Raw genomic sequence first — 24,478 nt, 5'->3', positions numbered from 1 at the left:
CCCAAAGCCGTGCGCGCACTGCCCTCCCTCTGTTTACTTCAGCTAAGTGGCCCAACTAAAGCGCGCCACCCGTACGGGGACGCGCAGTGCCAGTAGCCGCAGAACAACCTGTGAAACCCCGACAACTAGAAATGACTCTTTGGTGTTATTACAACACACAAAGTAAATGTCCCTCAACACATTTTAATCACAGCTTAATAATGGAGAGTTTTGTTGTGACTCGTGTTGATCCCTTTGTAGCAACTGTGTTACAATTAAATATAAAACCACAATTAAATCATTACAAAATGTCATAAATTCGACACACAAAACATTTATTTCTGTTTCTTGGTTTGTTTCTGAACAAACAGGCATCGATCCAATTTTAGAATAAAGGAGATATTAAACGTCACTGCATATTAAACAGGCCCCCTGGTTTCTACATGGTTCTCCCTCTTCTTCATAATTGAGGATAAAGAGTAAACGGACAGAATCTGTCACTTGAGTATGAATATTGTGGACATTCATGTGCTTCATGTTGCTTTTGCTGTTTAGCAATAAGTGATATTTGATGCACGTTGCTGCCATCTGTTGGCGGACATGGAGAATACAGTCATGATCATTGACTCGCTGGTCACTTTATGACACTTTGTAAAGTGGAGAGTCAAGTTTTATAAACCGATTTCACGGTTTAATGTCTAGTTAACATTAAGAAAAAAATATCAGCTCATAATGAGACGTTCTTCAGATATATTGAATAATTTAGAATAACTCTAACTGTAAAACTCAAGACTGTAATCCCAGAGAGAACACATGAAGACATGACCCTGCAGATTATGAGACTGAAACAGACACATTACCAACTATGATGTTTATATAAATGTTATTGGACTACAAGACAATATTTTCCAACAAATCACTGTTTATTTTGTTTTGTCGTGCAGCCAGACAGGACTGCATGTGGAACACGTCGAAGTGTTTGTAATCATGTTTGAAAGTGTGTCACATTTTAAATCATAACTTCATACTGCAGTTCCTTTAAACATCTTAAATACCGCCCTCTCCTGGACAGACTCGGCACTACAACAGCAGTCAGTTTCAATCATGTTCTCAAGGTGGCGACCTGCTTCATAACTGAACATTTTCAGAGCAGACTAGAAAAAGCACAAGTGTATTTAATAACATCATTGATGGCATTGTGCATGTTGGCTTCTGTAAGAAACAAAACTCAACCATCCAATCAGACGTTCATATTATAGGTGACTATCAACTTTATAACAGCTATCCCAACAAACATAAGTAAAAACAACGTGGACAAGTTGATTCAGAATCCTATCAAAGCCAGAATGTCACTGGAGCTGAAGAAGAAATGCAACTGGTGTCTGAACTTTGGGAGCCAGAATAAAGGGACAACATTTTGTTGAAGATATGAAGAGCAAGATGTAGACGCTGGACCAGCACTTGAGCTGCGGTTGTTTGTTTGTATATTAGTTAGTTTGCACACGATTTTGGTGCTTTTGGAACAAACATTCAGTCCACATTCTCAACATAACATGTAACATTTCACAGTAAAATATAAATATCTATACATCACATCACTCACGACGTTGCTGCTAGAATCAGGTCCACTGGCCAAACGTTTACTTAACCGGAAGCAGTAAAACCGGACACCATTTCACAGGAAGTGGCTAAACCGGAAGTCCCGCCCCACAAGTGACAAAACCGGAAGTGATGTCATAACATGGCACAAACATGAAAATCCTATTGCCAACTATGTTTTGAAATAAACAACAATTAATTTAAACAAAAATGAAAAATAGAAAAACACTTGTGACAGTGGGAGAAGCACAAGTGGAACATAAACACTGGCTGAGGTCACAGTGAGGTCACATGAGGTCACAGTGAGGTCACAGCGAGGTCACAGTGAGGTCACATGAGGTCACATGAGGTCACAGTGAGGTCACATGAGGTCACAGTGGGGTCACAGCGAGGTCTTCAGAAAGATGTTTCATGCAATGTAAATACAATGTGAAGAGAAAATGATGGTTTTTAGTGGCGTGTGTGTGAAATACATGTAATTCCAGTGTTGGTGAACTTGGTCACTAGATGGCACCAACAGCCCTTTTTTTCAGAGTCCTCGCTCAGACACCCTTGATGCACTAATACACAGGTTAAGTTTCCCTTAGCGGCTGCATTAGCATAGTTCAACGTCAGGTCAGGAGGAGGTGGTAAAGACAGCAGGTGTTCTGTCACGTTTCTCCTGTCTGAGGTGAGAAGATGTTGCTGTTTGCTCTCCAGTCAAACCTGATCACACAGCCAGACCTCACTGGGAACTAAAATAATTGAGTTAGCGGTTGGTTTTAGGTCATTAATCACCCCAAGCAGCCTTCATTTAACCATTTGATCACACTTACTAACATAACTGTGGCACCTTCGATGCCAATCAACCTGTTCCTTTGACGAGGACTATGGATGATGAAGTGGCTGCTGTGGTTCATTCTGTGTCCTCATGCTGGGTCTAAGTCCAGTAGTTAGTAGACAATCTGTGGAGGCTTTAGCCCATCAGTTCTGGCCCTCTAAACCGGGCATTTAAGGGGCTTACAGAGGGTTAAACCCCAAACTGCCTTTTTGAGAGATCACGCTTCAGTCTCCCATTTTCACCTCTCTGTCATGGTGGACCGGCAGGAAGTGTGGCGGCTGGTCATTAGAGAGAGAGACATGCCTCAGCTTGACATCTCAGGAGGGAGGAAGTGATGATAATTGAGTTTAGCGAAGCTCGATTAAGTAGAACATTGCCACATGCTGAGTGGTTGAATTTTAAGGAATCTGCATGTACAATTTTGGTAAAATATTTCTCCCAGTAATTGAGCACCTTTCATTCAGAAACCCCAACATGCGGTAGCTTATGTACTGAGCAGGGAGTAGATATGTCCCAGTATGTGCATGCACACATGAAACGTGGAGCGGTCAAACGTCTGCAGCGCCGGTCAGAGCTAGAACCTCATGCTCCATTTCTCCCGGCTGGAGATGTGAGGAGTGGAAGTAAGCCGCGCTGCATCTTTAATGAGAGTCTGCCATCTTCAGAGCCACTATCAGTCCTGCCAGAGCTTCCTTCATCCTCACCTGCATGGCACTCACAGGGAGCACCCAAAATAGAAACGCCACTAAACCTCACAGACACTTTCAAGAATCTGAATGTCACCCCACATCCTCCTCAGAAGCCGATGGCGTTCACAGCAGCGCCGCGTTCAGGTGCCGATCCCCAGCAGCTAGAAAGCACTCTGAATGAAACGCTGTCAGGCGGCGCCCTGGCTCTATTTATGACGCGTCTCTTTTCTGGGCGGCATTTAATTGATGTGTTTAATGGTTTTCATGGACTATTCATTAGCCTGCTACAGCAGGGGATCAATATGATGTTATTACATGCATTATTGAACCAAGCACCAGCGTTCACTGCAGGCACATCGGTTTGTAAACAGACATGAACGCTTTGGACCACCACACCATCACCGGGAAGATTATGGTAGATTCCAATACCTTCGACTGATAAGACTAACTTGGTGAGTGCATGTTATTGACTTAGTAAAGATATATTATCCACAACATTGATCAGATATATTGTGATCCGCCCACAGTCAGAATGAGCTGAGACATGAACAACATGTGTCGTGTGTTGAGACACATTGGAGAGAAAAAAGAGTAATGTCATAATATTTAATGCAGATTTCACTAGAAGGTGAGATGATTGGTGCTAAAGTGCCCATGAGTTTATGGGCTGCAATTGGCACATTAGTATTTGCCAATTGCAGCCCATAAACTCACTTTAAATGTCTTAAATTGATGGTATCAGGACACAATGAGTTTCATTTGCTTCATTAATATAATAGAAAAACAATCAAATCATTCATCCAGCTACAAATTAATTGGAATAAAATGAAACATCCATTTAATTGTGTATTCAGGCAGTTTGGATGTCTTTCTCTTTGTGTGTGTGTGTGTGTGTGTGTGTGTGTGTGTGTGTGTGTGTGTGTGTGTGTGTGTGTGTGTGAGCGTGGGTGAACTGAAAGTTGCAGGCATTGCACGGTGTTTCAGCCTCCGCTCTCTCCCTGAGGGAGCGTCCTCCACTGTTCACCAAACACAGTACAGTTGTGCACATAGGTGGAAAAATGTGTTTAACCCTTTCACCCCCGGGATTTCCTCACTGTGTGTGTTCATTGAACTCGGAAGAGATCTAAATACTTCCTTTGAGATGGTACACACGGGCCGTGCAGCGAGGTCAGGCCGCGGCCTTGTGCATGTGCATGTGCATCGGTGAGTGTGCTGAGTAGCTTTGGATGGAGTGACTTGCTTTGTGCGTGACCACTCGGCCGTGTCCCTCACAATAGGCAGAAAAAGGGGGTGACTACCTTTTGACAGGCCATTTTATCTCAGTGAGATCACAGCGATTGTCTGTTAGCGGCATGCGGCGCGCTGTCATGAGAGGCCGTTTGAACCCGTTTACCTTCCCCGTTCCTCTCTGAAAAACAGCTGGCTCTTTAGATAAGCACAAGCGATCCATCACAGCGGTTCACTCCTCGCCCTGCTGAACCCCCAGCGCATCCCCCCCCCCCCCCCCATGTGTTTTAACAACCCCCATCTTTTAAACCGCAGCTCTACTCTAAACTGACCATCACATGTTTGGTAAAAAAAAGTGTTTTTTTCGCGCCTCAGATCTCTGATGCCAGACCCCCCTCCCCCCCGCCCCCCACACACACACACACACACACACACACACCAGAGCTGAATGTGAGGCAGAGCCAGGCAAAGATGGAGGAGGGAGGGGGAGTGTGGGGGAGAAGGGTGGGGGTTAAGAGAAATGGAGGGAAGGGTTGATGAAAACAACAGATCTCTGCTCCCTAATCCTTTTGTGTCGACGGTGTTAATCCACCCGAGCACCCGACACCCACCCACCCTGCCCGACCCGCTCGCCCTCCCTCACCCCTCCCTTACCCCTCCCTCACCCCTCCCTCCAGCACCTATAACAGGCGCTCCCAACACATAAACAACCGGCAGCTCCTGAAAGCAACACTCGTCCCCAGACAGCGAGCAGAAACAGGACGAACCTGCAGCTCAACTCTGTCCCTGCGTTCATCCTCTCATCCTGTGGCCACTGGGAACGCGTCGCTGTTCTATTGTGTTTTCATGCAAACACTTTTTGTTTTGCGTCAGCATGTCAATGTGTGTGTATTGGAAAATGGCAAAGTATTGTTTTCACTGTTTTGTGTATTTTGCTTTCACGCGGTCGCTCCTCTTTTGTTTCCCTGCTTTGTTTTGAATACTGTACATGCAATGCACTTGAGAGCAACACGGTGTGTTTGCTGCAAGTGTTTTTGTATCATGGTCTTGTTTACGAGCTGTGGGAGCAAGGGGGGTGGAGGGGGTGGAGGGGGGAGAGAGGAGGGAGGAGGGGGAGCGCAGCGGTTGCCAGGGGAAGAGGAGGTTGTGTCTAATGAGGTCACGCCCTGGCAACCCGATGACTCCTCCCACTCAGCCCCCACCACCAGCACCACCTCTACCATCTCTCCACTTGGCCCCCTCTGAGTGCCCCCCCCTCCCTGACAGAGAGAGCGCTCTCCGTGGTGCTGAAAGCAGAAAAACACATTCGGGCTCCAGTTACAGTGCAGCTGCAGAGGGAAGGCAGGCGGGACACACGAGAAGAAAAAACAAGCAGAAAAAGGACCAACGGGAGGAATGAACGAGGGCACGAGCGCCTGTGAAGATGAGTTAAACGCACACAGGAAGATAAGCAGGAGTGGAGGCAAAGGGAAGAGAGAGAGGGAGAGCGGATGACGCTCTAGGAGAAGCTGGCTCCAGTCGGCAGTGGGCGTGTTCTTGTTGTTGTGATCTATCGTTGGGAAGCCCGGTGTCATCTGCTTAAGCACAGACCGACTGTACAGACCTGTGTGGACCAGCGGGCGGAGGGAGCCGGCAGGGAATGCCAGACGCACACCACTCTGCCTTACATCGGTTTCACCCTCCAGGACGCCGTGCAGCCGCGTCCCTTTTACCTGTGAGAGACATCTTTGTGCATTTGGACATAACTCAGCAGGAAGAGAGACATTCTGAGAAGGAAGAAGCAGAAAGACTGTGAGTCCCTGGTCTGCAGCTGCAAGAGGAGTTTGATGTGGGAGTGAATCCGTGTCATGCTGGCGGGTGCGGTCTGTTGCGACGCTGCCTCTTCCTCCTGTCTCTAGCATGTGCAGATGAGTGGAGCGGTGAAGCTGGCACCTGGCAAGGAGCGGATCACCATCTGGACTGGAGGGGTCGCATCCCCCTTTCTCTGCCCGGGGGAGGGAGCGTTGGGCCGGGCACCCGATGGCCCAGCTCCCCTCTGGCGCCAGCCTCTTCCTGGGTCACAGCGACTCCTTCTAGCAAGTCAATCCGTTGGACCGTACGATGGATGGAAGTGCATGTGGATCTAAGTGGAATAGTGCACAGCTGCTCCAACATAAGTCAGAGCTCACGAGCGTGCACTGGACTCATCAGGGGAACACAGAGGACGCGTTGGTCCACGAACCAGCAGGGACACGGCCCCGTTGTAAGTATGCATCATGACGCTCGCTTTTACACAAACATGAACCGTGAACCCGTGAAGACGCTCACGCTGCACACGCGACAATGCATGCAAAATGTTCCTCTACTCACATGCACATACACCTCCCAAACAGCCCAAAATGCCAAGTGTTGCACCTGAGTCCTTTACTCCTCTGTACAGCACGAGGTGTGTGTGTGTGTGTGTGTGTGTGTGTGTGTGTGTGTGTGTGTGTGTGTGTGCATGCACGAGCGCCCACGCATGTTGTCACCAGACTATTGGCCTTGCAATCTTTTTGACACGGTGTCTTCTCCTGTGACACGGTTGCCTGGAAACAGAAGCGGTGTGTCGCCTTCTTCCCTCTAAAAGCACCTTGAAGGTACGACCGTCGAGTCCGCCGGGCCACAGGGAGGGAGGAGAGATCAGATGCCTGAAGTGCATGAAATGAAGGGGAAAGTGAGAATGGAGTGGACCATAAAGCTTTGAGGAGGAAACGGGTCGCTCAGGTGACAGCCTGCAGAGAGATTAGCACACGAATGGCATTTTACGTCGATGAGTTATTGGAGGACGATCTCGTGAACGGCTCGGTGGTGAAAACAGAGCGATAAACAAACTGATTCTAGTGCAGAGTGCTGCTGCGGGCTTACAGGGATTAGGCGGGCAGGCTTAATTCAGCTCAAACACTGTTTGAACTGTGCTTTCCTATCGCTGCACCCTGAACACATCCAACCGGCGCGCCTGGTTTCCTCCTCAGAAACCAACATTAATTTCCTTTGTACAGCGTCACATCTCCGGCTGTGCCTGTGCATCCGAGATAAGAGGAAGAGAAAAAAATCATCTCGACACCAGGAATCTGTGCCCCAGTTTGAACTCTGCTCCAAGATGGTGATTCCATCTGTTCTGCTGGCTCCTACGAGTCCTCCGCTCGAGCCGCTATGAACCTACGCTGAGGAGTGTTGAGAATACGCTGCAGGGAGTGGAACATAAACCCACTGCAAGAGGCACCACGCTGGATTTATTGATAGACAGACACAAGTCAGAGAGCCAACTGAGGGTGGCCAGACAATGGCCAGTCCCTCAGTTGGCCTTGCAATCTCCATCTGGCAACCCCCCCCCCTCCCCCCTCCTCCCCGTTGCCCTTGCCTCCCTGCACACAAACATACAGCGAGCACGAGCCCCTCCCCCTCCCCACGCACGCTCAGCGCTCCTCTCACACGTAAACAAGCATGAGTCTTAGGCCGATCTGAAAACATTGACCTACATAAAAGCGTGCAGTGTCTTCCTCCCTTGCACAGCCGGCCTCTCCAAAATCACATTCGACAGTTGCTCGTTGCACATACTGAGTTGCGAGCAGTTGCTCAGGTTTTTCAGTAAAATGCGTGATGTACAGGCGCGCTCTCTGAATCCATCGCTGGGCCACAAACACGTTATTCACATTTCTAAGGAGCGGATCATGACGGCACCAAGGTGGATGTTTGGTTGAGGAGGCTTTTCCTCACAGAAGCATCCTGACAATGATGCTGTCAGAAAAAGTCTTTTTACAGAATCAAAAGGCGACAAGGACTAATTTTAGATCTTAGACGAAGGGCTGATGATGTCCGCGTGTGCAAAACCAGTCGAGTAAGAGCGGTTTAATCTGTGCTGTTGGTCCCAGGAGTGCTCGATGTTCACATCTGAGCCCAGCACACAATCGCAACTGCAGAACACGAAAGCCTATTTTCAGTTTCATTCAGACTCTCACTCGGCTAAAGCCAGTGATTTCTGCCAGAAAATGTGCAAACACAACTGAGAAAATGAACAGCCGCTACTGATCCACGGCCAATAAAAAGACTGGATCTGAAGGTTGTGGGTAACTGGAGCCGGGTAGTGAGTCCTTTGGCTGTTTGCATATTCACATGTGCATGTGAGCGTGTGTGTGTGAAAGTCTATGTATGTATGCACAATAAACAATCCAGAAAGCTGTTGCAAGGCTCCAGGGAAACGTTTTACTCGTGCGGACACATGATGCAAGTCTATGAATCTTTCATTGGCAACGAACTCAACAGCAGGAACGTTCAGAACAACACAAATATCTGACAACTGTGTGACATTATAATGCTGATGCAATCCACGTGAAGGCTGACCTTGAGAAACTGAGGTTAGGAGAATGATTGTTGACATTACATTCTCATATGTGATGCCCACGTAGTCCGTATGGCTAGTAGTATTTTCTGTGTTTATCTTCTTCAGGCAAACAGTTATCGCTAACGTTTTCCATACTTGTCTTCATCAGAATGCTGTGGAAACACCTGAAGAATGATGAGCTCCAAAGAGGAGGAATCTCTTCGTTTTTTCCAGTATGTTGAGGACAACGGGCTGAGAGCCTACACCGGCCTGGTCGCTCAGAACCTGGACCACGCCAGGAATGAGAGAAATAGGACATTCCTGCAGGAGAAAAACGACAAGAAGAGAAAACAGGAGGAAGCCATACGCAGGTAGGAAGAAACTCAGCAAAACAGACCCACTGATGAAGCTTGTGTCAGATATCTGTCAGATGTATCGGAGAGATCCCATAAAGTACACATGCACCATCAGCAGAGGGATGCTGCTCCGCGAGCGTCACCGGTTCACTGCAGGAGGAGTTGGTGAGGAATCAGGACAAGTGTCCACGTGTCCCTGTGGCAATGGCAGGTTGCTGCATGTTGCTAGTGTGGACTGAAGCACCCCGTGATCTTCAGAGGATAATTAATTTTTCACTTTTAGACTCGTCCTTGGATGGAGGTCGTCTCTGCTCCAGTTCTGAGAACGTTTAGAATCAGGAACAGAAAGTGTGTTAGGACGGAAACCCGTTCACTGATTCTTTTATGCTCGTGCAACTGAGATTTGAATATACTGCAGAACATTTTACGACTGTGTAGTGAGTTGTATCCGTGAAAAGAAGACGATGTCACACCTCACATAGTTTAAGGAAACCAGTGGCATGTGCTTCACATGTTGTGATGAGCCAGCAGCTGCAGCTGAGCCGCGTGTGCAGCAGCACCTTTGTGTTGCCTGAACTTGTGTGGAAACGAGAAGCGCACACTTGCAACGTGACGAGCATGTGGACGCGGCGCGCTGGTGTTGTCGGGTAGAAAGAGAAGCTCTGAGTCACTGAGAGCATCGCAGGACGATGCATGAACAGCTGTGTTGCTCCTCCTCCCCAAAATGTTGTGAGCGTGAAATAACGCCAGTGATCACTCTCTTTGTTTTAATATTGTTGTGTTTTGAAGTTGTTCAGTCGTTAAAAGTGATTTGAGTTCTTCATCAGCTTGTGTGTGTGCTCCAGCATGGAATATATAATAATAGACATTTTAATACAATTTTAGGTCTGATGACATCTGAACAGGAATTAAAAAAAGAGTATTCCTCATAAATTACAGTCACTGTGTGTATTTAATAGAAAAGTATACTGATAGGAGCGTTACAGGAGACAGAAAAAGAATCAATGGATGCATATTTTATCTGAGAGAACACACACAGTCGTAGAGAAACACGTGTTCCTCGCTTCGTGAACAAACAATTACTCTAATGATGATCAGTGTGCAGGCTTATGCTGTGAGTGTGCGTACACAGCGCGTTGTATACTTACTGTATATCACACAGAGGTGAGTTAGAGCTCAACTATCCTGCAGAAATGCGATAGAGAGCTGAGTTAGACTAAAAACACATTCATAAATCTATCCTGGACTTTCTCTTCATCACTTGTCGGCCAGATATCTCTGCGTCTGTGCTGTTAGCGGTCTGTTGCAGGTCTGTCATGAGTAAAGTGGACACCGGGCGATGCCGGAGGAACATCTAGTGTCCTGCTTCCTGTGTCTCTCAGCTGTTGCCAAAGCTAAAATATTAATACACAGTCACTGGAGGAAAAGTCTAAAAAATAACTGGATTTCTCATGAGGCCTATAAGTAGGTCAATGAGACGACCCATTTTACAGTAACTGACTGGGAGAGGGAGAGTGTGTGAGGATGCATGTGTGCATGTGCGTGCATGGACATGCACAGCGTGAACATATCAGATATTAGTTTGTGTGAGAGAACAAATGGCCTCTGAGAGCGTGAGGGGGAAGAGCCTGTTAGAGCAAATGTGTTTAAGAGTGGGGGGGTAGAAAAAAAACCTGTTAGCCAGAGATTAAGTGTGAGCTGAAATACAGGAGATGAGTTCTGCCTGGTGACAGCTGGAGCAGCCATCGGCCAATCAGATCAGCCGGTTAGTTTTGAGTGAGGCGGGTCTTCCTGCTGCTGCTCTCACTGTTATTGTATTTCATCAGCAGAAGTGATTTACACATTCATGCACACACACACACACACACACACACACACACACACACACACACACACACACACACACACACACACACACACACACAGAGAGAGATAGACGTCCAAAAATTGGCTTAAATGTGAACGTGTATTTACACACACACACACACACACACAGACACAAACACACACCTCATTTTACTGATATTTACATATGCATGCAAATTCTAAACGACTGCTTCCTCTTTGTGCACGCGTGCACGTCAGGTAGACATGTTTTGTTTCCTCCACCCTGGACATCTCCTGGGTGTGTGTTTGTTGTGCTCTTCCTCGCTGTGACACCAGTAAGAGAGGAAGAGCTGCCCGACGACAACTCCAACTGGTCCAAGAGCACCTGTGGTCTGTCCTGCAGCCAATCACTGGGCAAATATCCTATAAATACTCCAGTCACACACACACCTCCCAACACACACCAGCATGAACAGAGGACGTGTGTGCACACAGTGTCGCACACACACACACACACACACACATGAGATGAAAGAACTCTTGACACCTGTGGCTGAACAGAAGATGCTCCTCACTTCTTCTGCTTTTTACTTTGAGCTTAATTGGCAGAAACATTTGCTCCATTTAAAATGGAATTCATAACATAAAGAAATAGCAAACAAACAACAACAAAAAATGTTTTTTTCCAATCTTCTACTCATGCTAGGAGCAATATTTTAACCAGATATCTTTTAATTCCCATCAAACTTTCTTGAGATATATATATATATATATATATATATATATATATATGCAATTGCATATTTTTCATTTTCGGTTACACTATACAAAACACATTTAAATCTGTTTGTAGCCGTCTGAAACGTATTTATTTGTGAAATGTACACATCAAACTTAACGTGTTGCTGCCATTGAATTCATTTTGACTCGCCTGTTTACTCTTTTATCTCAAATCCTATTTTGAATTATTGGTTTTCTCCAAATCAATGCTTCCACTCTTGATGGACAGCTCTCAATATGCAGCAGTTAAATACTGGAAGACCATACCAGCTCTCACATGTCGTGAAACTAATAGTTTTACACGTGATATGAAGGAATAACCACGACACACGGGGTTTTCATCTAGAATAATAACCCCTGCTCTACATGTTGCATCTTCCTCTTGTACATTTAAACACAGTGTGATAAGATGTGCACATGACGCGCAGTTGGCTTTATTATTAATGTGCGCTGGTGGCTGGTTTTGTGTGTGATTTCTATGGGTACCCTGTTGCTAGGCAAAGTTAAGCCCCTGACCAATGAACCCGCCCCAGCAAGCACCTTCTGCTCAGCAGCTGGCCGGCAGCGAGCCGGAGTCAGCAAAGTCACACACTGAGGGGTCACAAAGACACACACACAGACACGCACACGTAGGGGATTTGTGAAGCTGCACATGCAAATTCTTGACATTTGCTTAAACATTTACATTTGTGACTTTGTGACGTTAGAATAAATAAATACACCGACTGCAGATATCTGGTGTGTATGGATCGCATGCTAGTCCGGTCTTTTGTGCATGGACAAAGTCAGATCTTGAGCTCATTTACTCTGTGACACACACACACACACACACACACACACACACACACACACACACACACACACACACACACACACACACACACACACCTCTTTTCCTCCATTACCACACAACACTCAGACATCATTAACGTTCCATTCGGGCCAATCATCCATTTATAGGGATCGATTGTGTGTGTGTGTGTGTGTGTGTGTGTGTGTGTGTGTGTGTGTGTGTGTGTGTGTGTGTGTGTGTGTGTGTGTGTGTGCTTCCATGGTGTCATGATGTGCGTGGCTGTGTGAGTAGCATCGGTCACATCCAGGGTTAAACTCAAATCAATGCTTTGCCCTCGAGGAGCTGACCTTGTTTTCATGGGCACTAACATGCCTAATATAGTTAAGTTAGCGCACACACACACACACACACACACACACACACACACACACACACACACACACACACACACACACACACACACACACACACGCCATGATGAGTCTGTGTGTCAGTGCACGGCTTGTGTTGTTTTTCTTGACTTCTGATAAAAGCAACTTACAAGCGGATGTTTCAAGACTGTTGTCTCTTTTATTTCAGCTTTAAAAAATAAAATATTTTGTCAAATATAGATTATAATGTTGTATTATTATTCATATTTACAAATGCATATGTCCTCTCTCTCTCTCTCTCTCTCCCTCTCCCTCTCTCTCTCTCTCTCTCTCTCTCTCTCTCATGCTTTGTGTTTCAGGACAGGTGAGGATATCACGACCGAGGGGAAGCACCTGCGTATGGGCTCCATCACGATGCCGGACCCCCCGGAGCGCCTGCCCATGCCCCACCCTCACGCCCTGGCCTGCGGGCAGGGCTTCTCCGTGCGCTCCCAGTCCCTCCACTCCGTCGGCGGTGGGAACAGTGGGGGCGGCGGAGAGGAGGAAGTGGGAAGCCCGACCTCCAGGAAGCAGCCCCCGCCCAAGCCCAGGAGGGACCCGGCCACCAAGCTGAGCATGTCGTCCGAGGCGGTGGACCACAGCCCCACGTCCGCCTGCCGCGGGGAGCGATGTGACTGTGAGTGGCGGTGGCACTTTGCACCAAACCGCTGCGCTATATATAGCTGCTCTCTGCACGCTGTGACATGGCAGCGCTGTTCACTGCAAACACTCTGAGGACCGTTCTGGCAAATTCATGGCAAAAAAAGAGCTACAGGTGCAATGGAGTCAAACCAAAGTTCACACATGTTGTGCTACACAACAAAGAAAAGTGTGACAACGTGTTCGATGAACGACATAAACAGAGCCATGAAAGATGTGTGCTGCACCACGCTGGATCGTCTTGATACGGTTTATTGTGCGAGGAAAAGCCTGCCGAAGAGTATTTGAATAATAGTGTACAATCTACACATAATCCAGAATAATTAAATACACAGTTGAGAACAATTGTGGATGCCATTACATGGAGAAATGTTGGAAGGTCGCGGATCATTTCTAAGTTTATTGGACTTGTAACTTCCTGTTACTGTCAGATAAACAGATATTTCCCTTTGTCCCACAGATACATCATGTAGTCTGTAGTCATCAGGTGGTGTATGTCCACTTGTCTTTCAGCAGGTTCCTCAGACTTTAAACCTGACTTTCTCTTCTCTGGGAGTAATGTCCTGATATTTGTTCTGCGTATTAAGTCAAAGCTTCATTCAGGAAGTCGGCGCTGCAGAAGGTCGTTGGTCACATGTCAGCTGTCAACGCTCTGCTCGCTGCACAGAAAACAGGCAGCAGGGTTTTTATAGTTCTTTGACCTCATTTAAAACGTACTTACTTAAATATATAAAAGGCAAATTATCTATAAAGCCCAAAAATGTTTCCTCCAGTTAAAACTTCCAAGGCCAACATTCAGAGACGCCTTGATCAACATCTGCAAGAATCCATCCATTAATTTCTGAAGTCAGTTTTCTAAAGCAAAATAACACAATATGCCAGTTTGGCCATGGATGAAACTATTATTATTATTATTATTATTATTATTATTATTATTATTACAATAGTACAGCTCAGTGTAAGAAAAGCTTTAGTGAACAGGACCGCTATGAACTGAGCAAAAGCAAAAGTTTCCCTCAACGAGCCACAGAAAGAAGCACAAGGCGTCAGTTTAACTTGAGCGAGGCCGTGAGCTCAGCCTGCAGAGCACAAAGCATCGCAGAATCAAACTGGCATTCAGAGCGTAAGAACCGTGGTTCTTAACCGTCGTTGGCGCAGGTGACGGCAGGAAGCAGGAACCTTTGACTCCGTTTCATTTTGGATGCTCGGATGCCAATGTGACGCTCAGGGAGTCCGCCCAGCCCGGCTCAGATTGGTGGGGATCTCTCTGTGTGCACACATATCTTCCTGGGCACCACGGCAACCATCCCACAGAAACAAGACCCCCTGCAGCCCGGCCAATCACAGAGTCGCTGAGCGGCTCCAGCCAATGGGGCTCCAGAGATGCTGAAGTGTGAGGCCAGGCAGCCAATCAGAGCGAGCGTGTGGGGGTGTCCCTGGCCAAGGGGAGGGCGGCGCGCTCGGTAGCTGGCGCTGTAGCGGGAAGGGGAGGAGCTTCTCAGAGTAGAATTCATTCAGGAGGAGCGATTGACCTAGATTCGTTTTCCCCAGGAGGAGAGGGAGGGGGAGGGGGTGTGCGGGTAAACACATCCGCTGCAGGGGGAGGGGAAGGAGAGGCAGCGATAGAGAGATGGAGAGGAGAAGCGAGTACGAGATGTTTGAGGCGACAGATTCATCACCAGTGATGAAACAGATCTGAAGCTGGAAACCTGTTAGTGTAATAATGCATTTGTTCATTTAAAAGTGGCATCATTTCACTGCTGTGTGCACATTGCAGCGTGCACATTGCAGCGTGCACATTGCAGCGTGCACATTGCAGCGTGCACATTGCAGCGTGCACACAGCTCTTGATGCATGTGCATGCAGAAAGAAAGGGAGCGAGTACTCGAGCATGTGAGGATGTCAGTCAAATTAAACACATCAGGTTTTCACCAAGTCTTTTATTCACACTTCATTCTTGGCAATGAGGGGGCCTGGTTGTCAGCCTCAGTTTAATTTGGCATCATCAACATCAACCTGGACACATTACACAGCTGTGTTTCACCTCCTGTATTTTCTGGACATCTTTCATTGTTTTCTCTCCAGTTATGTTCTCGATATGAAGAACAGACTGTAGATCTGTTCCTCAATGTTCTGTAGCATGTCCTGCAGAGCTTTTCATTCAGACGCAACAGGAAACAGACACCTGCATAGTTAGACTCCCATTTTCTGATTGATGATAGTTTGTGTGTCAAAATGTGTACATGCCTGCCTGCTCTGAATGCACAGGCATGTGCAGTGCACGTGTCCGTTCATGTAGGGATGGTGGTGAGTCACACGCTTACAGGAAGTACGCGTGTGTCGATGCCATCTGGCATCTGAATTATTAAAGGTGTAAAATCTGCAGTTTTAAGATTTCCGACATGGTCCGGCTCTTAGCCACACTTATCTCCTCCTGCCCATCAGAGGAATGGACGCTGCTATCCAAACATGGCAGTGTCTGACCTACAAACACACCGTTAGCGACTGGGTTGTGAAGCGCTCTGTCTGCTGTGAGTGAACGAGCATTAGGACCTCACTGTACCGCCACGTCGACGTGAACGCTGCACCGTGAGCCTCACTGCAGCACATCGAAAGAGATGCAATGCTACGTCACCACTATCAGAAAGAAGTAACAGTGTGTGTGACCCAAATACTACGCTCACATACTGCTCTACTGCCGTATATGTGACCTAGAAACATGCATATGCCTCAACTATTCCCACATATCTGACTCAAGATATCGCTCTCAGCTATACACGTTGACCTACATCCGACCCACAAAACTGCAGTGGGCTTTATGTTAATGACAGTGATTCAGTCGCGTGTGATAGCCGTGCAGAAAGAGAGCAGCGGAAGAGTAACGTGACAACATTGTGTTGTTATGTCTAATTTCCACAACACAATATCAGTCAGAAGGACGATGAGCAGCTCACCTGGTCGACCCTCATGGTGTGAAGCCAAACTGCAGCCAGCAAATCCAACTGCAGCCCTTTGCTGCATTTCCTCCTCTCTCCCTCCCTGCTTACCTCTGGCTGTTCTGTACCAAAAGCAGAAAAAGACCCACAAATACTCTTAGAAAAGAATGCACATTATAATGAGCAAACAATGCACACATAGTATACTTTCTGTTCAGTGGTGATTGTAAATGTGAGTCTTTTGTGTTTGACTTTCATCATCTGTGTCCTCCAGCAGCTCAAGGATGCAGTGAGGACTGCAGGAGGGTGCCGCCGCCCAAACCGAAGAGGAACCCCAACACGCAGCTGAGCGTGTCCTTCGATGAGTCCTACATAAAGAGCCACGGCGGCGGCGGCGGCGGCGTTTGCCCCTCCAGGCCGCTCCACCACGTCAGCTCCCCCTGCGAGTACAACCACTCGCCTCCGCAGAGCGACGACAGCCCCACAGACGACTGCGAAGACGAACCCGTCTACATCGAGATGGGCGGGATCGACGTCGGCCCGCGGGAACCCTTGAAGAGCGAGGACGAGGAGCCGGGAGAGTCCGTGTACGAGGAGATGAAGTACCCGGCTCTGGACGATATGGAGTACCGCACGGACCCCGTGGGGTGCCGCTCGGCGTGCCCCACCCCGGCACCCTACGACCCCGAACCTCTCAGTCGCTGCTCCACCCCGCGAAACATTCCACTTTGTGACATTCCTGCACCTTTTCCCAATTTACTTACCCACCGGCCTCCGCTGCTGGTGTTCCCGCCGGCGCCCGCCCAGTGCTCGCCCAACTCAGACGAGTCCCCCCTCACCCCTCTGGATGTCACCAAGTTGCCCATGATGGAGAACCAGTCCTACAGCAAGTCTCCAACGTCCTCCGCCGAGCCCCCCTCCTCCGCACACATCCGCAGGGAGCTCACCGCCACCCCGACCCTCACCATCTCCGGCCGCTCTTCTGCGCCTCCCCTGCCCTGCACCCTCTACAAGTCCTCCTCCTCGTCCTCCTATCAGCGCAGCCACTCCGCGTGCCCGTCGCCGGTCAGCATGGGCCGCTGCCTCACCCCTCTCAGCCTCATGCGTACGCCTCCCTTCGACGCCCCGATGCCGTTCCCTGGCGGCCTGCCGCGCAGCGCCTCCGCCACCCCCCACGGCAAAGGCTCGCCGCCCCAAGACGGCGGCGGGCGACTCCACGGCTCCATGCAGAATGTGTCGACGGGGCGCTCTCGGACACCCACCAGCCCGCTGGATGAACTGACCAACCTGTTCACGACCGGCAGGAACATGCTGAAGAAAAACGCCAGTGGCAGGAAGTCCAAAGAGCCGGGAGAGAGTGAGTCGTCTCGTTTGTCTCCTCATTGTGGAACGAAGCGAAGCAAAGGGCACAAAGATGTTTATTTGTGTCTCTTTGATCTCAGAAGAGTGTTGACAGCTTATAACTGCTTCTCCTTTATGAATCTTACCCTGGGTTTCGTAAGAAGGTCTATTTAAGAGAGTTAATGAGAATGAGCAACACTAGACAGACTGCAAAGTCTCAGAATAGCAAGAGGAGTAACATCTCACCGTGTTTATGGACAACATGGCGTCCAAACGCGTTGGCTGCAGTAAACTCTGCAACACAAACAAGTCTTCAGTTCCCTCATCAGTGTAATTCCTCCCTGTTTTGCGTTCATATGTCTAACCCTGCTAAATTAGGAGGCTGTGCAGAGGATGCAGGTCCATGCATGAGGTCCATGGTGCTCTGTGCAACGCGACAGTAATCTAGACCCGGCTAGCCAAGTCTGATACAGATCGTATGATTTAATCTAAGGGGATTAGAGACTAAAGCGGACAGCACGTCCCTCAAACCTACTCATGGCATTAGGCCATCAGGCAGCATTACTTTTAAATATGTAAACATCATCTTTAAATACAGATAGCCGTGCCACACTCACAACTCTGCCAACATTAATGCAAAGCAAACATTATTTGTTTATTATGACATAAATTTACAAAAAGACATCGAGCCACTTGTTCTAACTTTATTTTATGTTTAGTCACTAATTAACTTTCTCATGCATAACATGCATTTTTAGGGGGAATATTACCATATTAAATATTTGTTTAAATGAATCTATAATTTTAAAAAAAGGTATACGACTGCAGGCATTAAACAAAACTAAATAAGCAAGAGGGTTTTTTATAATGCATATTTAGGCATGTCATGTTTTATTTGATCATAAATACATTTATATAGAGGATGTGCTTCAGAGTTTAACAGTAACCACACACACGTCTTCACGTCTTCAGCTGTACGATGTGAAAGAAAACAACTGAAGTCAAAACCCTCAAACAGAAAAGTATTCGAGCACATTTTAAATCCTAAAAGAACTACAAAGAGTCCACACATCCATCCTCACTCAACGCTCTTAGCAACTACAACATAGCAACAGTGGAAGGAGGAGAAATCCCTGTTTCTTATTTGCAGATTCCCTCCTCACGGGTAATGCAGCCAATCACAGCGCAGGGCACGCCGGTCTACAACCCAGCAATAAGCACAGGATAGATATGGCTCTCAACTCAAATCTGCGCCTGATCAGAGGATTTCAGATGCTCCTTTCCGTCCAATCAGCACCTACTCTAGTCAGGATCCAGCCAATCAGGGAGCGGAGGCAGCTGTGCTGATGGGGACGGTGGGAGCTGGGGCAATTTACGATGTTTTGCTATTTTGACTTCACTGTTAAAGTGAATCTTCTATATCTGTTGAATTGATGGCTTGTTAAGGGACAGATCGTGTGTACATTCAAGTCCCAGCGATGTCGAACCAACTTTGACAGTGTTTTGTTCTGGAGCCCCACGTGGTTGTAAACCGTTTGCATATGTGTTCTATACATGAAGGAGAGGAGGGGGGGGGGGGGGGAACAGGTCTTTTACATTTTTAATTGTTTAATCCCAACACCTGTGTTCATCCCCCACACGGGCCGACAGGTTGTGTGTGTTGCTCTGAGCAAACAAACCTAGAACAATGAATGGAGGTTGGTTGTGTTTCTCTCTCTTACGGAGCAGCAACATCTATTCTAACCCACTTACCAAGTGGCTGATCGCCACACTCCCTCTCTTACAGCCACTAAAAAGCCTCGACACACATAACATGATAAGGGATGGGCGTAATAAGGGAGGCGTGTTCATGGTACTGTATGTTAGAGCCCATATAGAAACCATATAGAGGCACAGCCCACGTGGAAATCAATCATACACGTGTCTTTTTATTTCTGGAGTGATGATCTATAATGTCTTTATTAAACCTTGAATCAGTGACACACATACAGCTCCACATGAGCATCTTCAATGCACACGTACTGGACTATAGTTTTATGCAGAAGCATCCAATGCTAGTGATTCATGTTTCAGAATATGTTTAATATTATTGGTAATAATATTATTGCAGCTCTAATGCCCGTCAGCCCACATAATGACTCATATAACTCCAATAACGTCCTGCAGCTGCCTCCGTGCAGAGGGGCGTGAGTGACACCTAGAGGAGATATGATGGTAGTGCAGACACTTGAAACAAAAACTGCTTTCTGTATATTTTCACCCAATATATGTAATGCACATTATGTATTTAAACGATGTATTTCCAGTGCATTATCAGTTGCAGCAGAATAAGTTTGGATGGTTTAATCATTCAAGCATTTTTTTCTTCTTTTGCAGCCGAGTCCAAAAGCAAGTCTCACAGTGAGTCCAAGCGCGAAGGCAAGGAGCGCCACAGCCACGGCCACAGCAAGGAGTCCAAGAGAGACTCCAAGGATCGCCACAGCAAAGAGTCTTCTCACCGGAGAGACAAAGAGAGAGACAGAGACAGAGACAAAGACAAAGACAAGGACAAAAACAGAGACAGAGACAAAGACAAAAACAAAGACAGAGATAAAGACAAACACAAAGACAGAGACAAAGACAGAGAAAGAGGGAGCAGCCACATAGAGCCACTTCCCAACAGACGCAACAGTAAAGACCGTACGTACAGCTGTGGTGATGCGCCACCTGTCCGCAGGGACAGCAAGGACAAGGGCTGCAGCAGTGTGGAGCCCATCCCATTGATAAGAAGGGACTCCAAGGACAGAGGGCTTAGCAACGGTGAGCTCATGCCCAGGAGAGACAGCAAAGATCGGGGCGGCGGACATGCAATGGAGCCTTTGTCGAGGCTGGACAGCAAAGACAGAGAGAGACTGCTCGATCAGTCACCTGAGCTGCTGCAAAGACAAGACAGCAAGGAAAAGGTACGAAACGGTGTCGACTCTCGACATGAAAACAGAGAGCGACTGCTGGATCAGCCACCTGAGCTCCTACCGCGACAGGACAGCAAAGAGAGAGCCAGGAACGGAGTGGACTCAAAGCAGGAAGGCAGAGACAGGCCGCCCGAGCTGCTCCCCCGACCGGACAGCAAAGACAGAGCAAGAACTGGAACAGAGTTTAGACATGACAGCAAAGACCACCGTCCTGATTTGTTACCCCAACAGGATGTCAAAGAGAGAGCAAGAAATGACATGGAGCACAGGCATGAAGGCAGAATAGACCAGCCTCCCGAGATCCTTCCCCGACAAGAAACATCTCGGAGCAGCAACAGCAAGGACAAGGTTGGCTACGGCTCTGAATCCAAGCCTGAGGGGAGAGATCGCAGCTGTCACAACGGCGGAGATCTCCCTCCTCCCGTCCCTCTGCCCAGACAGGACAGTAAAGATCTGAGGAGAACTGGACTTGAAGTGAGACGGGACAGCAAAGACAGAAGTCTGAATGGCTCGGAGCAGCAGCATTATGACGCAAAAACCAGCAAGAGCCCCTCTGCAACGGAGTACCGGTGTGACAGTAAAGACCGAGGACACAGATCAGACGGCACGCCCAGACGAGATAACAGAGCCAGTTACAGCACGGACCAATCAAAAGCACAGGAGAGGAACGGCAGCACAGTGTCAGGGCAGCATTCATCCACCACGACGCCTACGCACCACGGGAGACCTTCAGGTAGCCCGCCAATGACCATGGGGACCGGAAATGGTGAGGGTCAAGACTTGACATTCAAAACAAAAATGTAGAATTGATCATATACATTTTTTATATATGGGGCACAAAAAAAGTACTCCGCGTCAGACGTGTGGTTTCTCCTCCTTTTGCAGATCTGAAAGTAGCACCTAAGTATGGCCGCTCGCCTTCTTCGCCCGCCAACCCCTCCCCGATGGGGACTCCACAAAGAAAAGCAGCGGAGACACATCAGAGTCAGGTATGCAGAGCTTTTCTTCACAAAGTTTAGCCTGTTAGGAACCCAAAGCATTGTTCCTCAGTCAGTTTCAAACTCTGACTCATAGCAGAGTCCTGCAGACCCTCAAGCACCCTTAAGTTCTCAACTTCACCAGACATGTCTGTCTCACTGGATTTAAAAAAAAATTCTTTTGTGCACCAATTATAATTAAGATAACTTAAAAAATGATCAGATCTGATCAAACTACACTGACAGTCTCGATGAAGAAGTTTTGAACACTTTTCTTACTTTGAGTGTTGCTTATTTTGCCATGAATAAGTAATTTATGTTATAGAGGAATACATGTTTTTTGTACAATTAACCTTTAAATCAAGCTGTATTGGCTTCACCTCACACATGGACTCTGCTCCTCAGATGCCCCAGATGCCATGGATCTGTGGAGACTCCACCATGCTGGACCAGATCGAGAGGAAACGGACCCTCTGCGTGGAGATCCGCTCCAGGCAACACCCGCACCTGCAGAGGTGTCTGGAGAGGCCTCCTCCGCCGGACAGGATCGAGGACCGGCACCAGGAGCGCGCTCAGTGCAAGCAAGAGAGCGCACCTGTCCTGCCGGGCTGGGAGAAAGGCAGCGGCGCCAAAAAGATCCGTCCTCCCCCGTACCCGACGCAGAAAACCGTATTCTGGGACACGGCCATCTGAGCGTAACCACACACCTGCAGCTCGCTGCCACACAACCCGACCCCTCTCTCCTCTGAGCTGTGCTGATTCTTCCCAGCGACACCGAGGGCATCGGCCAATCAGAGACCCGGGGGATGAACCTCGCTGATGTCAAAGGACAATGGTGGTTACCAAGCAATATTTCTGCTCGTTCAGGTTGTCATGTTTTCTTATCATCTCTGGTGATATTTGATATTTTTCTATTTCCTGTGACTGGATTCTTGTAATATAATTAGTAGTATAGCTATTTGATGAATAGATATTTTCTAAATGAGATGGGGATTAAAAAGCATCTTAAATTATGTATAGTGGATGTGGATGCAATCTAATGTCGGTTTTTATCTCAATTTTGTTTTGGTTATTTTTCATTTGAAAGCATAATCTATCAATACTTTTACTGTAGTAGCATCATTTTCTCATGCCCAACTGTGTTATTGTGTGCAAAAGCACTAAACTGAATGGACTATTCAATTCTGTCTCTGTATACTTTGCATTGTCACTGTCGTATTGTAAATCGAGGGGTTCACCATCTACACGCTTCAGCTTCCAGCGCCCTCCATGCCGGCTCCAGTAGAGTATGTTCAGGAATGTACAAGCGTCGGCTCGAGAGCAGAAACAGGAAACTTTGCGTGCTTCAGTTTGTTTATTACAGTAAGAAGCGGTGCCGTCACTACGTCGAAGCCTTTTGAAGCGGTTTTATAGGTGAACCTGTTGGCTGGCATGTTGTAGACAGGAAACGTGTGAAACACAGTTTTCTCAGATACACTAGGAGGGTGGGGAGGTAGTAAATTAGATCACATTATTAACAGTATAATTTCCCAAACCAGCCAAAGCCTGTTGGAGCGAGATGAGGGTGTGGTTGCACTTTGGACGGTTCTTTGAAATGAGGTTGGTGGCAATAGCTGGCGAGTACGAGCGCCGCGACGCCAACGACCCGCCCGTACAATCAGCGCCTGAGCTTTTAGAACATTTTCTTGATTTTCCTGCAGATTAATATAATAGCCATATGCACTTGCTTAAGAAATAAACTTTCAAGATTATGCTTATATATATATTTTTAAAAAATGTTAAAAGATAGCTGTGCCATGTAAGTTTTTAATTTATTGGCGGGGAGGTGAAGCCTCAGGAGGCCGGCTGTGTGCGACACGCAGTCATCTGCGATTGGTTGTCTCGGACAATACTCCCAATTCAATTGGCTGGCAACCGTCTTAGTGATCAAAACGTTGAAGGACCTACAACACGGCAAACGCTCTACCCTGTCGAGCAGACGGGGGTTGCACAACGGCCTGCAAATCTTTGAGGCTTTGTAAAAAAAAAGAATAAAAGAAGAAGAATCTGCACTACCCATCATATTCCATCACATTCAATCAGACTGATGACAAACATGTCCCTCCCCCGCTCTCTCCCTCTACCTCAACCTCCTGCTGACATCATCTCAACGTGTCCTCTTCATTCTAATGCAATGTCCACATTGCCAAAATAGGGTTTGACCAATGAGCTCGCCCTCAGAGTGCAAGTGCAGTATCCCCTCAGTGGTGGGAATCAATGCTACCGAGGTCCCTCTGTGTTGTACCTGTGTGTGTGTGAGGGAGAGAGCTGTGTGTGTGTGTGTGTGTGTGTGTGAGTGTGTGCGTGTGTTTTTTGTGTCTGTGTGCCAAGATACACTGTATGCAAGTTGAATCTTTAAAAATGATTGTTTTAAGACATTCACTTTGCCCTATCCATGATGTTGGTGGGCGGAGGTTGGCAATGTAATAATGATGATGTACAATCTTTTTGTGTGTATAAAACGTGCACTGTGAAAAGGTAGAGAGAGCACCGCACTGTCAGAGTCCTCTGTCCTATTGCACTGAGTGTCCTCTTGTTTTGCGTAATAAAAAAAGAAAAGGAAAAAATATGTTTGAGGAAAAAAGTACTGTATTCTGATTGTCACTTGGGTTCTGTTGAGAGAAATAAATAAATATGAACTTCAAACCCATATCCTGTTAAAATTATTAATTTACTCCCATCTGGGGATTTTTGTCTGCTGTTGTTTTTCCAAACTGGGGAAGCGATTGAACTCCGACTGACTCGCAGCGTTGAA

General features: G+C 47.4%; 1 protein-coding gene across 2 annotated transcripts; it reads left to right on the top strand.

Moving 5' to 3' along the window:
- The first annotated feature begins 5,635 nt into the window (after window positions 1-5,635).
- Window positions 5,636-24,339, top strand: nyap2b (neuronal tyrosine-phosphorylated phosphoinositide-3-kinase adaptor 2b). Of its 2 annotated transcripts, none has more exons than XM_068571492.1 (7): window positions 5,636-6,556; window positions 8,823-9,024; window positions 13,140-13,456; window positions 16,693-17,772; window positions 20,133-21,473; window positions 21,593-21,696; window positions 22,090-24,339. In XM_068571492.1, the coding sequence occupies exons 2-7, from the start codon at window positions 8,846-8,848 to the stop codon at window positions 22,375-22,377; spliced, it is 3,309 nt and encodes a 1,102-aa protein (XP_068427593.1). In that variant the 5' UTR covers window positions 5,636-6,556; window positions 8,823-8,845; the 3' UTR covers window positions 22,378-24,339. The 2 variants fall into 2 exon arrangements, with proteins under 2 accessions (XP_068427593.1, XP_068427592.1); XM_068571491.1 differs by having other exon boundaries at window positions 16,690-17,772.
- Window positions 24,340-24,478: the final 139 nt, after the last annotated feature.

This window comes from Clinocottus analis, unplaced genomic scaffold (genome assembly GCF_023055335.1).
Source record: "Clinocottus analis isolate CAN_PGR_092001 unplaced genomic scaffold, fCliAna1.0.p SCAF_11, whole genome shotgun sequence".
Taxonomy (NCBI): Eukaryota; Metazoa; Chordata; class Actinopteri; order Perciformes; family Cottidae; genus Clinocottus; species Clinocottus analis.
The sequence above is the reverse complement of the archived record's forward strand: the minus strand, read 5'-3'. Positions and strand labels throughout refer to the sequence as shown.